Source organism: Neopsephotus bourkii, unplaced genomic scaffold (assembly GCF_033783945.1).
Source record: "Neopsephotus bourkii isolate Nb327-2 ecotype Australia unplaced genomic scaffold, CSIRO-AGI_Nbou_v1 NB_593, whole genome shotgun sequence".
Taxonomy (NCBI): Eukaryota; Metazoa; Chordata; class Aves; order Psittaciformes; family Psittacidae; genus Neopsephotus; species Neopsephotus bourkii.
In genome coordinates this window covers 1,299,595-1,311,635 of record NW_026901094.1, presented here as the reverse complement: position 1 = coordinate 1,311,635, position 12,041 = coordinate 1,299,595, and the positions used below count along the sequence as shown (strand labels likewise).

Here is a 12,041-nt window from a genome sequence, read left to right as displayed (position 1 = left end):
GCCGGTGCCGCCGCCGATCGCGGGCAGCGACATCGCTCCCCGCCGTTTATTGCAGGCAAGCTGTAACTGTACAAAAAGGGCCACAACGCGGCTCAATCCTCCTCCTCCTCCTCTTCCTCGTCCTGGTTGATCTGGAAATAGCGGAGCTCGTAGCTCTCCTTGCTGTTGGCCACCACGCGCAGCCAGTCACGGAGGTTGTTCTTCTTCAGGTACTTCTTGGTCAGGTATTTCAGGTACCTGCGGGGACAAGATGGCTGAACACCGCTGTGTGACCCCCACACCTCCACAGAGCAGCTGGTTTTGGGGGTGCTTCCCACCACCACTGCCTTCAGGAACACCAATCCCTTCTGCCATGGGCCTCCACTGGAGCAACGTGTCCCATCGGGCACAGCAAGGCTGCAGCCAGGAAACAACACAGGTAACCGTGCCTCTGCCATATAAGGCCTCAGCCCTCATAGGCTGTATCCACAGTGCCATACCCTGACCCCACCAGCTCCACAGGCCATGGCGAATCATGGCTGAGGGTTGCCAGGACCTGCCATGAGCAGCACCGACATGCAACAACGACAATGGGTGAAACATGGATGCTTACAGAGCTCCGGCTGCCTCACCGTGCCTACATGGATGTGGCAAAAACCACATTTGCCAAGGCCAACCAAAGGAATGGCAGTTATGAGAAGCTGATGGAGGGCCGGAGCCCAGCAAGGCCACTGACACAGGAGTGAAGAGCGAGGCTGCAGATCAACCTGAACCCCAAACTCACCTTTCCACTGCACCCCTGCCAGTCTCTTCCCCTCAAAGAGCAGTCACCAAACCAAGCGTCACGCAGCATTTAAAGAGGAGGCCTGGCATGACTCCTGCACCAAGACACCTCTTCCCTACAAGCCCCACTGCCAGCCAGGCTCCCCTCTCCACACTGGCAGCTGCAGGACACAGGGCAGCCCCATCGCCTCACCTCTTTGAGAAGGGAACCTCTGACGTGACCGTGATCTTGCTCTTGCTCCTCTCGATGGTCACGACGCCTCCGCCCAGGTTCCCTGCTTTGCCATTCACCTTGATCCTTTCCTGCAGGAACTGCTCCTGCAAGAGGCACACGCCACTGAGCCAGGGTCACCAGCTCCCACCGGACAAGGCCTCCCCTGCTGCCTCATGCCCGAGCTTTAGCGTTTCTTTAGAGCTGGGGAAGAGACCCATGTTATGCCCAGAGGAAGCAGAGGAAAGCTGCCTCCCCGCAGGCCAGAAAGCTGCGAGCCCATCAGTGCCCCCCACACCCAACCCAGCCAGCTCACTCAAACCATGAGCTTCTCCAGTCCGAATGCACAAGATGAGCAGGACAGGAACACATTTCCTGCCTTACAAGGGGAAAGCCAGCCAAGGAGCAGCTGGGCTCGGATCCTCCGAGGACACCTCAGCCACAGCTTGAATGAAATCAGGCTGAAACAGCCTCACCATTCCCCACAGTGTAACAGAGCACTGGCCCCACGACGGACGAGCAGCGCTGCGGTGCCGCAGGTAGGGAGAGCGCTGGCATTTTAACTACAGAATGTTTAAACACAACCATGAACCCACGGGCCCCCTGCTCTGAGGGTGCTTCCCAGGGGCACAGGCTTTTACGCTGCACCATGGCAAGGCGCAGAAGCAGCGCTGGGGGGGCCGCGCTGGCAGCACACTGATGGGAACGGAGCCCCACACTCACAAAGTTGGCAGCGTCCATGATGCCGTCCTCCACCGGGTGGGTGCAGTCCAGTGTGAACTTCAGCACCTGCTTCTTTTTTTTGCCACCTTTCGCTGCGGGCTTCTTCTGCAGCAGAGGAGAGAGCCGTGAGGGATGGGAGAAGGCAATGAGGAACAGAGAGAGGAAAGGGCCGAGGACAATGAGAACAGGCAGGGGGCCAGGCCAGGGGCCACAAGCCCAGGCCAGGGGAAACAGGAACGGGCTGGGGTCCAGGCTGGGGGCAACGAGAATGGGCCGAGGGCCGGGGGCCAAACTGGGGGCAACGGGATCAGGCCGAGCTGCGGGTTGGTAGCAACGGGGCCGAGCTAGAAGCCAGGTTGGGGACAACGGGAATGGGCCGAGGGGAACGGAAATGGGCCAGGAGACCGGGCAGGAGCAACGGGAACGGGCCGAGCTCCGGGCTGGCGGCAGCGGGCCCGGGCCATGGCGGAGCGGGGAGAAAGGAGGGCCCCGCGGCCGCACGCCGGAGCTCGGAGGGATGGGCCCGGCGGAGGCCTAGGCCCAGCTCCACGCGCTGCCCCGTGGCCGGGCGGCGCGGAGCCGGTGGGGACGGCCCGGAGCAGGAGGGGCGGCGGCGGGGAGCGGGGGCTCGGCGGGCCCGGCGCGGGGGTGCCGGGGCAGGGGGCGGCCCGGGCCCGCGGCCGCAGACACTCACCACAGGCGCCATGGCGGCTGCAGCGCAGGGGCAGAAAGGGAGCGCCGCGCCGCGCGCACGCGCGGAAACACCCGCGGGCGCGCAAAGCGCATGCGCCGGCAGCCGGGCCGCGCGCCGAGCCCCCCAGCCGCGCGCTGAGAGCGTCGATGGCGCTTCCGGCCCATCCCACGCGCGCCGCTCGACTGCTCCGCGCAGCAGCTAGTGCTGCCTGAGCGGGGGGGGTGGGGTCTGGGCGGGGGCATGGGGCGGGGCTTACAGGAAGGAGCGTGTCTCCTGGGGTGCGTCACTTGTGGGGGGCGTGGCTTGTGGATATGGGGTGGGGCTTGGGGAATGGCGCGCCTTCGGCAGAGGGGTCGCGGGGCTCAGCCCGGCGGGGTCCGATCCCCACCGGAGCATGGGGTGCACCGGGGGGTCCTCACCAGCCCGCGGGGACCAGAGCCCTGAGCCCCGGGCACTGCCCATGGGAGCACCCCAGGGCGCTGTGCTGCTGGTGGGGTGCCCCAGTGCTCGTGGGGCGCACGTGTAACAGCTCCCCAAACACCACCCAACGGGTGCTGCCCACCCCAGAGTGCACCGTCCCCGCTTGGAGTCCCCACCAGGCCGCGTGGGTGCCCGTGTCACCATAGGTGCCCATGTCCCCCCAGCCCTGGTCCCACACAGGCCCGTGTCCCTCACCCCTGCGCCCCGCTCACAGTCCCTGCCGCAGGCACCGAGGAGCACACAGGGGCTATTTTTGGGCCGTGGCGCGGTGGCGGTGCCAGGGGCCCCACGTCACGGGGACAGCGAGGCCCTGCTGCCCCGGCAGCGCTCTCATTCCAGCCGGAGCACGGGCAGCAGCAGCACGGCCGATCCCCCGGCTGCAGACAGGGAGAGGTAAAGCCTTTGCCCAGCCACGGTGCCCCAGTGCTGGGACAGGGACTCCCCAGTGTGTGGGGCTGGGCTATGAGGGCGGGGGATGCCCCATTGCAGGGGATGCTCCCTCCTGGGGGCACCCCTCTGCTACCCTAGGGTATGCTCTGCTGCAGGGGACACCCCATGCCTGGGGATGCTTCTGCTATGGAGACACCCTATCCTAGGGAACACCCATCCCAGGGGATGCTCTTCCCCTAGGGTCACCCACACTGGGGGACACCCCATCCCAGGGGATGCTCCTGACATGGGGACACCCATGCTGGGGTCACCCCACTGCACGGACCACCTCACCCATGGTGCTGGGGCAAGGGGTGCGTTCGGGGCAGCCTCGTGCCATGCAGCTCATAACCTAAAAATAGGCACCAGCTCACAGGCCCTGCAGGGAAGGATTTGCCTTTGCCGCGGTGCCGTGTGGGGCTCAGGGGGTGACACGGGGCCCTCCCTCTGCCCCACAGATGTCCGGAGGCATTTTCTCCCCATTGGGGAGCTGCTCGGAGCTGGAGAAGGCCAATTGCCACCCACTGGTCTGCCTGCTCTGCCACGAGCCCTACCAGCACCCCTGCCTGCTCGACTGCTACCACAACTTCTGTGCCAGCTGCCTGCGGGGCCGCGCCAGCGACGGCCGCCTGCGCTGCCCCCTCTGCGGGTACGGGATGGACCCTGCCATGGGGGGACACCGGGACCCCCATCACCACCCCTGCCCTGCAATCCCAATCCCCACCCCACAGGCACCCCTCGGTGGTGAGGGGGGGCACGGGGCTGCCCCCCGTGGACCGGCTCCTGCAGTTCCTGGTGGACAGCTCAGCCGACGGCGAGGAGGATGTGCAATGTGCCAACTGCGACCGGCGCTGCGCCAAGGCGGTGAGGGCAGCGGGGCGGGCATGGCGGGCAGGGGACCGCGATGGGGCCGCGCGTGCCAGCAGCATCCCCCCCCCCAGGAGCTGGACACCATGTACTTCTGCAACACGTGCGGGCAGCCCCTGTGCGCGCCGTGCCGCGAGGAGACGCACCGTGCCAAGATGTTCGCTCGCCACGAGATCGTCTCCCTCTCCAAGCGCACCAAAGACATCCACAAGAAGTGCCGTGAGTGCCACACCATGCTGTGCCGCGCTGCACCGTGCCGTGCCAGCCTGCCCTGTGCTGCACCGTGCTGTGCCAGCCTGCCCTGTGCTGCACCGTGCCGTGCCAGCCTGCCCTGTGCTGCACCGTGCTGTGCCAGCCTGCCCAACGGCCCCATCCCTTGCAGCACTGCACGAGGAGCCCTACATCATGTTCTCCACCGAGAAGAAGTCCATGCTCTGCATCAACTGCTTCAGGGACATGCAAGGGTGAGCAGCCCCGGCCCCATGCCCACCCTTGTGCCCCATCCTGGTCCATATCCTGACCGCTGTGCCCGCAGGGAGAGCCGAGCGCACTGCATCGACATCGAGACGGCGTACATGCAGGGCTGCCAGCGCCTGGACCAGGCGGTGATGGTGGGCACTGCCAGCAGGTCTGGGGGGTGCAGCAGGGGGCACGGTGCTGCTGCAGTGCCACAGACACCCCATTGCCCCCCGCCAGGCTGTGAAGGAGCTGCAGACCTCCACGCGTGAGGCCATCGTGCTCCTCAAGGCCATGATCGAGGAGGTGCGCAACAGCGCCAGCGAGGAGGAGGCAGCCATCAACTCCCTCTTCGGCCGCATGCAGGTGCGGGGCCGTGCACCCATGGGTGCCCAATGCACATGGGCATGGTGTGGTGTCCGTGGGACATGGGGTGTCCGTGGGACATGGGGTGTCCGTGGAACATGGGGTGTCCATGGGACATGGGGTGTCCGTGGGACGTGGGGTGTCTGTGGGACGTGGGGTATCCGTGGGACGTTGGGTGTCCATGGGACATGGGGTGTCCGTGGGACATGGGGTGTCCGTGGGACGTGGGGTGTCCGTGGGACATGGGGTGTCCGTGGGACATGGGGTGTCCGTGCTGTTTGCAGGAGCAGCTCTCCGAGAGGAAGAAGGCGCTCCTGAAAGCTGTGCAGAGGTGAGGGGCCATGGGCTGAGCATCCTCCTAGGGGTGTCCCTCACCCCCAGCCTGTGTTGGGGTGCCCTTGGGCCGGATGCTCCCTGGTCCCCCATAAAGGCTCCTGCTCTGCTGCAGCCAGCACGAGGAGAAGGAGAAGGCGTTCAAGGAGCAGCTCGCCCACCTCGCCTCGCTGCTGCCCACCCTGCAGGTAGGGCCCTGGGGTGGGCAGGGAGGCCCCTGCCCCATGGATCACTGCGATCACACCCCCCTTTGCACAGGTCCATCTGGTGACCTGCTCCGCGTTCCTGAGCTCCGCCAACAAAGCCGAGTTCCTGGACCTGGGCTATGTGAGTGGTGGCATCGCCATGGGGCGGGCAGAGCACCCTATGGCAGCACCGGGCTCACCACACCGCTGCCTTCCAGCAACTGATGGAGAGGCTGCAGAGGATCGTGAAGCTGCCGCATCGCCTGCGGCCGGCGCAGACCAGCAAGGTAGAGCCCTGCCACGGCCGAGGCCTGCCCATGGGCACCGCAGCCACGCTCACCCCATCTCACCCCCAGATCAACAGCGAGTACCGCGCGGAGTTCGCCCGCTGCCTGGAGCCGCTGCTCATGCTCAGCCCTCGCCGCTCCGTGGTGGGCAGCGCCAGCGGCATCGGCCCCGGCATCACCGGCACCAACATGTGAGGCGCTGGGAGCGCATCCTGCGGCGCGCCCCCCGTGCCCTTGAGCCGCTGAGCTGGGTGCGATGGGGACACCGCGGCTGCGCTGATGAACGGCAGGCGCGGGGGCTTCAAGTGACACTTCTGGGAAGCGGGGGACGGGCAGGGGGGCCCCGGAGCTGCTCCCGCAGCCTCTGTGCCCGCCACTATTTTTAATCAGAATTCCAGGGAAGCGCCCGCCCGTTCCTGGCCCGGGATATATTTAGGCCCGTTGATGTCACGGCAGCACCGGCGCTGCCAGACACAACCGGCCCGAGGGGACAAACAGGCGCTGGCACCCCATGGGGACCACTCCTTGCCCCCGGCCGGGCTCGGTGCTGTGGGGTGGCTGAGCTCCTGGGGGCTGCACGGTAGGAGCGGTGGTGTGGGGCAGCAGGGATGGGGCGGTGAGAGCATGGGGAGGCTGTGGAATGGGGGGAGAGAGGGGCCAGGAGGTACCCACGATGACAGAGCAAGCGGCATCCTTCCCTTTAGAAACCAGAGCGTGCCGAGCTCTGCTGCCTTCTGGTCCCGAAGCCATGGGCACTGGGAGAGCAGCCCATGGAAAGCTGACTTTAGGGTGGTATAAGGCGACCCTGTGTGCTCAGGGAAGGGTGTATGGGGCTGCTGTGTCCCCAGGCACACTGGGGGCCAGGGGCTATGGGCTGAGCCGGTGACAGCCCCCAGCACCTTGCCCTGGCTGCTGCTCTCATGCAGCACCGCACTGGCACCCTCTCCATGCAGGCTCCCCGGCGGCCAATGCTCCAAGACCCTTATGGTGCCCAGCTGCCCCCCCGACGGCGACAAGATGTCCACGGGCCCCCTGGTGCGGAAGCCGACGATGCACCGGTACATCAGCACCAAGGTCCTGCTGGCCGAGGGGCGCGAGACCCCCTTCGCCGAGCACTGCCGCAACTACGAGAACACCTACCGGGTAGGGAGCGCGGGGCGGGCGCGGCGCAGCGGGGTGGGACGGTGCCGGTGATGCTGGGGTGATGCCGGCCCCGCAGATGCTGCAGACAGAGATCCAGGGCCTGAAGGACCAGGTTCAGGAGCTGCACCGCGACCTCACCAAGCACCACTCGCTCATCAAGACGGAGATCATGAGCGAGATCCTGCAGAAGTCGCTGCAGATGGACGTGCAGATCGCTGCTCACTACTCGGCCGTGGAGATGATGCGCAGCGTCTTCGAGGAGGTGCGGCCGGCGCATCCCGGAGCAGGGTCCCTCTGGGCTGTACCACGGTGTTCTGTAACCCTCTGCCTTCCAGGTGTGGGAGGAGACGTACCAACGGGTGGCCAACGAGCAGGAGATCTATGAAGGTACCAGTGATGCTGCCCCCCCTTGCCCTCTCCGGGCTGGGGCCGTGGCCACAGCAGCTCCTCTCGCCCCAGCCCAGCTCCATGACCTGCTGCAGCTGCGGCAGGAGAACAACTGCCTGACCACCATCACCAAGCAGATCGCACCCTACGTCCGCTCCATCGCCAAGGTGAAGGAGCGGCTGGAGCCCAGGTGAGGGGCACAGGGGGGGATTGTGGGGCTGGGGGGGGCACACACACACATGGCTCACCCCCATCCCGATGCAGGCTGCAGGAGCCCCGGGAGCCCAAGGAGGAAACAGCACAGATGCTGCTCAAGATGTGCGAGGACAGCGAAGCAGCACCCAGGTGGGTGACCGGAAGCGCTCGGGTGTTGAATCCCCCCCATCCCTTTCCCAGCCAGACCCTGCCGAGGCGCCTTCCCCTCCGCAGGGACCCCTCGCCCGGCGGCAGGGAGGGGGCTCCAGCCAGCACCGAGGGGGGCTCCCCGAGAAGCAAAGATTGCCACAGGGGCCAGCAGGAAAGCAGGGCTGAGAGCGGCACCCGGACAGAGCCCGCGCCATAGAGCCCAGCACTGGGTGCATGGAGCTGCTTTGTGCCATGAGCAAGGGAAGCGTCTGCAGCGCACCAGGAGCCTGCCCTGGGGAGGCGGTGTTGGTCTGAAGACATCAATGTCCTGATGCTGTCCCTCTTGCGTGTTACAAGGGAAATAAAAGGGCACAAAGCGCAGGATCTGCTTGGTTCTGCGGCTCCGGGCACAGCTTGGGGCTGCCATGCAATCATGGGAGGGAAAACCCCAATCCCTGGTGCAGGACAGAGGCAGGAGCTTGGCCCAGGCTTGGGAGCATCCCATCACCCAGCACCGCAGCATCGGTGCTGACAGCATCCCAACGAGCAGGGCTAGGAGGTGATCTCTTACTGCAGCTTGTCCTGTAGCTTTGGCCACCGTCCCTGTGCCTGCTGAGCTCCTGAGCTTCACCCTAAATCATTCTGCAAACCCACTGGGGTATAAGGCAGGAAGGGTTCCCCGTTTGATGGCCGCCGGCCCCTCCAGAGACCCCCAAATAACCACCAGACAGAGCTTGGCAACATTTTCTCTTGGTTTTTATATAAAAAGAAGTCAAAACCAAACCAAAGCCATTTCCACCAGCACCCCCCTTTCCTGAGCCATTCCACAGCAACCTCCACCAAGGCACCCTGCAAGCCCCAAGCATGAGCTGATGAGCAGCTCGTTTCCATTCCAGCTAGGAAGAATTAACGTAAAACTCAAGAAAACAGTGATCCTCTTTGGTATATAACGACAGGGTAAGTTATACCACAACGCTCGAGTAGGAACCATTTCCAAAATGGTCACGTCTAAAACAGCATTAGCTAGCCAGACTTTATCCCCCTTGGGAGAATTCCCCTAGAAGCAGCTCCTACCGGCGCCGCCATCCCAGCTATGGCCCATAAAAGCAGGCAAGGATCTGGAGCTCTGAAGCCCTGGGTGAGCCCAGCAGCCGCCATCCTTTCCCCACCCAGACCCCTGGGAGCCCTGCAGGACGGAGCAGCCCGGCAGGAGAGGAAGCAGCGCGATTTGGAAGCGAAAGAGGGAACAGAGGCGGTGGGAACAGCGGCTCCCGATCCACAGCAGCAGCCAGGGAGGAGGGAGCAGGGCCCCATCTCCTGCTATGTTTAAGTGCTTGCAAGGGTTCTCCCTGGGAGTGCTGATGCCTGGGATGGAACCGGCCGGTGCCGCGGTGCCGGGTGCCCAGCAGGCAGAGCGCAGCTCCCAGTGCCCGAGGAGCCAGAGCCAGCTCCTGCACTCACCCCAGCAACAGCTTGTGGAACGGGGCCCATAGAGATTAACGCTGTGCCACCGGCTCACAAGGTCAGGAAGCTTTAAAATGGGATTATGCTGCAGGAAGGACCTGCTGCCCGGCGCCTTTCCTGCGTGGGGAGGGCAGAGCTGCGCCCGGAGGCGCTCCAGTGCAATTCCACGGGCAGGAGGGCTCTGCTCTCTTTAGGGTGGCTACAGGCTAAGTTATCTGAAAGATCCCTGAATGTGCAACAAAGGACTGATCTCGAGGAGAACGAAGGAGCTTGTGATCATGTATTGACCCGCAGCCCCTCGCCAGCTCCTCCTGGGCAGCTGGCATTTGCCATCAGGCTGCTCCCAGCACCGGTGCCACGCGTCCTCCCTCGGCCCGCGGCGCCTGGAGCCCAGCGTCCGCTCTGCCAGGCTGGTTTTCACCTGCATTACAGCTCCACTTTGACTCCTTTAATAAAAGGGAGACCCGATGGCACCTTCCTCTTGTACTCCAGGTACTCTTCTCCAAAGAAGTGAATGAGGGTGATCTCCTCCTCCTCGATCCGCTCCCGGAAGAAGCGCCAGGATGCCAGGGCATAGCCCACCACGCAGATGGGGTTGCAGAGCAGCACCTGCCAACAGACAGCACCGTTGTCACCGCCAGGGAAACCAGGGCTGCCCCCGTCCCCACACACTGAGCAGTTCACCCTCTGCCCAGGGCTCTTAGATGGAGTTTTCTTTGCTGTCCAGCATAGGAATGGTGTTTGGGAGGGGTAAGGTTGAGCCTCACCGCTCACAGAAGGCATTTTGGCCCTAGGGGTGTGAGGGAACACCAGATATAGGCAAGCAGAAGTTCACACCCCGAGCTTTCAAAGGTGTTCTGCCTCAAACCCTGGCCTTACCACCCCCGCATATTCCACACATAAAATCAAGGTGATGGGGTCCTCCCAACGATCAGTGCTATGTGCTGGTGGGAGCCAGATCACCCCTGCTGCTGACCACCAGTGGTCTGCATCCCATTTGGGGTGTAGGGCAGCATTAAGAAGGAAAACCCAGGTTATATGATGAGAGCATCTGAGTGTGCTGTATACAGTACCTGTGTTCCAATACTCCAGTAAAACCATCCCACATAGGATGGGTGCCGAAACCACCCGTAGACCCCGCTGGTCACCAGAGTATGAGTCTCTGACTTCTCGTTCTGCACAATGTGGTTGAAGTTGGAGCCGGCCGTGAGCATGGCTGCTTTCCTCAGGCAGTCCCCGAAGATCACCATCAGCAGCCCCACGGTGCTCAGCCAGGTGATCTGCTTCAGCTCTGCAAGGCAACGAGGACGGGTCACAGCGGGGCTGCACTGATCATGGTCGTGATGCACGGGGTGGGGTGGGCTTTTCCCCAGATCCCAAAACACAACCATGGGTAAAACACAGCCAGTGTTCCGTGTGCTGCCATCCCAACACCAAAACACACAGCAGCAGGAGCTCCTGGCACCGAGTCACCCCAACACAGTCTGTATGACCTAAAGGGTGTATGGCTCTCCAGTGTGGAGTCAAGATGTGCTCAATGTGGATACAGGGAGCTCTACAGCTGTTACGAAGCAGGGAAGGAGAACACCTCCTGTCTCCCAGGCAAAAGAAAGCCCTGCAGATTGACCAAGGTTTTGTTGATCTGAATTTATCCCAGGTCAAAAGAAGGCACCCAGATATAACTGGAGCATCCTTCTTTGTTCCACCGAAGCAGCTTGACGTGTGCAGGTGTAAAACCCACTACATGGCAAAGGCAGCCTTACACGTGAGAGCACAGGGGGTGCTCCCTTTGCCCCCCAGGTCCAAACCTGGCTTTAAGCACAGGGACACCAAGGCTGCAGCAAATCCCCGCCCTGCTGTCAGCACCGCTCGGCTAAGCAGGGCTCACGTTGCTCCCAGGCACATGGGGCCGGGCAGGCAGGAGGGGGGGGGCTCGGAGGGACACAGGCACCGACCTGGGAACAGGATCTTCTCCAGCGTGAACTCCACCCAGGAGGAGAGGGCGGCCAGGTTGTACTCGAAGCTGTGGTTGAGCAGGAAGGAGTCCAGCGAGAGGCTGCGGGGGTTGTTGATGGCCGTCACCAGGTACTCGGAGTAGTGGAACAGGGACAGGGAGCACATGTACCTGCGGCGAGCAAGGAGGCAGCGCTGGGCCGGGCCCCCCCGCACGGCCGCGCCGGGCCCCGCCGCCGCTCTGCCCGCCCCTTACCAGCCGAAGTGCCGCCAGGCGGAGCGGCCGGCGCTCAGCAGCAGCCCGCAGCCGAAGGCGAAGCCCAGGAAGCAGGCCCGGACGGCGATCTGCGGGCACACGGAAGGAGAAGGGAGAAAGAGCCGGAGGGGAAGCCCCGCCGCGGCCTGCCCCGGTGCCCCCCGCCCCGCTGCCGGTCCCCCCGCACCTTGTAGAGCGGCCGCGGGTAGAGCAGCAGCAGCGCCGCGTTGACGCCCGCGCCGTGCAGCGCTATGGCCATGCGGCCCCGCAGCCCCGGCGAGCCCAGCAGCGCGGCGGGGGAGCCCAGCGCCGCGGGCAGCGCCGACACCGACGCGCCCAGCAGGAACGCGGCCAGGCTGGCGCGGGCCTCCCGGCCCAGCCGGCCCCGCCACCCCGCCGCCGCCGCCATCATGGCGGCGCCCGCTCCGCCCCGCGTCGCCGGGGAAACGGGGCCCCGCCCCGCGCATGCGCAGTGGGCGCAGCGGAGCGGAGCGGAGCGGAGCAGGGTTGCCTGCGGGCACGGGTGCGGTGCGGTCTGGCCGCCGGTTGGCACCGAGCAGGGGGTGCCCGGGCCGGGCTGGCTGCGGTACCAGCCCAGGGGAACGGCGCTGGACCCGAGTCCCGGGCCTCAAAGCATCCCCGGCTGGTTGCGGCGCTGCAGTGCCTCTTGTATGATCCCCGTTAAAACAGGCAGATTTCC

General features: G+C 64.6%; 3 protein-coding genes across 5 annotated transcripts; 1 reads left to right on the top strand and 2 right to left on the bottom strand.

The window, feature by feature from the left end:
• Positions 1–5: 5 nt before the first annotated feature.
• On the bottom strand, positions 6–2,533 carry RPL22 (ribosomal protein L22). The gene is made up of 4 exons (XM_061351653.1): positions 2,391–2,533; positions 1,697–1,801; positions 956–1,080; positions 6–237 (listed from the first exon to the last, which is right to left on the bottom strand). Exons 1-4 carry the CDS (start codon positions 2,400–2,402, stop codon positions 93–95), a joined length of 387 nt encoding a protein of 128 aa, XP_061207637.1. The 5' UTR covers positions 2,403–2,533; the 3' UTR covers positions 6–92.
• A 611-nt stretch (positions 2,534–3,144) lies between these two features.
• On the top strand, positions 3,145–7,930 carry RNF207 (ring finger protein 207). 3 transcript variants are annotated; one of them, XM_061351617.1, is made up of 18 exons: positions 3,145–3,263; positions 3,758–3,948; positions 4,031–4,163; positions 4,241–4,385; positions 4,549–4,630; positions 4,702–4,777; positions 4,863–4,988; positions 5,273–5,319; positions 5,437–5,509; positions 5,580–5,648; positions 5,725–5,793; positions 5,863–5,984; positions 6,747–6,936; positions 7,013–7,198; positions 7,272–7,323; positions 7,396–7,513; positions 7,588–7,668; positions 7,753–7,930. In XM_061351617.1, the coding sequence occupies exons 2-18, from the start codon at positions 3,758–3,760 to the stop codon at positions 7,883–7,885; spliced, it is 1,893 nt and encodes a 630-aa protein (XP_061207601.1). In that variant the 5' UTR covers positions 3,145–3,263; the 3' UTR covers positions 7,886–7,930. The 3 variants fall into 3 exon arrangements, with proteins under 3 accessions (XP_061207601.1, XP_061207600.1, XP_061207599.1); XM_061351616.1 differs by having other exon boundaries at positions 7,720–7,930; XM_061351615.1 differs by having other exon boundaries at positions 5,725–5,984; positions 7,720–7,930.
• A 1,253-nt stretch (positions 7,931–9,183) lies between these two features.
• ICMT (isoprenylcysteine carboxyl methyltransferase) lies at positions 9,184–11,753 on the bottom strand. Its single transcript, XM_061351614.1, has 5 exons — positions 11,529–11,753; positions 11,342–11,430; positions 11,088–11,257; positions 10,206–10,423; positions 9,184–9,741 (listed from the first exon to the last, which is right to left on the bottom strand). The coding sequence occupies exons 1-5, from the start codon at positions 11,751–11,753 to the stop codon at positions 9,559–9,561; spliced, it is 885 nt and encodes a 294-aa protein (XP_061207598.1). The 3' UTR covers positions 9,184–9,558.
• Positions 11,754–12,041: the final 288 nt, after the last annotated feature.

What these genes read in the sequence shown, in the direction of transcription:
- RPL22 (XM_061351653.1), bottom strand. An exon ending in TCATGGACGCTGCCAACTTT is followed by an intron (nt 1,081 to 1,696) that starts GTGAGTGTGGGG and finishes TGCCTCTTGCAG; the next exon opens with GAGCAGTTCCTGCAGGAAAG. An exon ending in GAGGTTCCCTTCTCAAAGAG is followed by an intron (nt 238 to 955) that starts GTGAGGCGATGG and finishes TTGTCCCCGCAG; the next exon opens with GTACCTGAAATACCTGACCA.
- RNF207 (XM_061351615.1), top strand. Translation starts at nt 3,758, where the DNA reads ATGTCCGGAGGCATTTTCTCCCCATTGGGGAGCTGCTCGGAGCTGGAG. An exon ending in AGACATCCACAAGAAGTGCC is followed by an intron (nt 4,386 to 4,548) that starts GTGAGTGCCACA and finishes CATCCCTTGCAG; the next exon opens with CACTGCACGAGGAGCCCTAC. An exon ending in ACTACGAGAACACCTACCGG is followed by an intron (nt 6,937 to 7,012) that starts GTAGGGAGCGCG and finishes CCGGCCCCGCAG; the next exon opens with ATGCTGCAGACAGAGATCCA.
- ICMT (XM_061351614.1), bottom strand. Translation starts at nt 11,753, where the DNA reads ATGATGGCGGCGGCGGCGGGGTGGCGGGGCCGGCTGGGCCGGGAGGCC. An exon ending in ACCCGCGGCCGCTCTACAAG is followed by an intron (nt 11,431 to 11,528) that starts GTGCGGGGGGAC and finishes GTGTGCCCGCAG; the next exon opens with ATCGCCGTCCGGGCCTGCTT. An exon ending in ACTGGAGTATTGGAACACAG is followed by an intron (nt 9,742 to 10,205) that starts GTACTGTATACA and finishes GTCTGTTGGCAG; the next exon opens with GTGCTGCTCTGCAACCCCAT.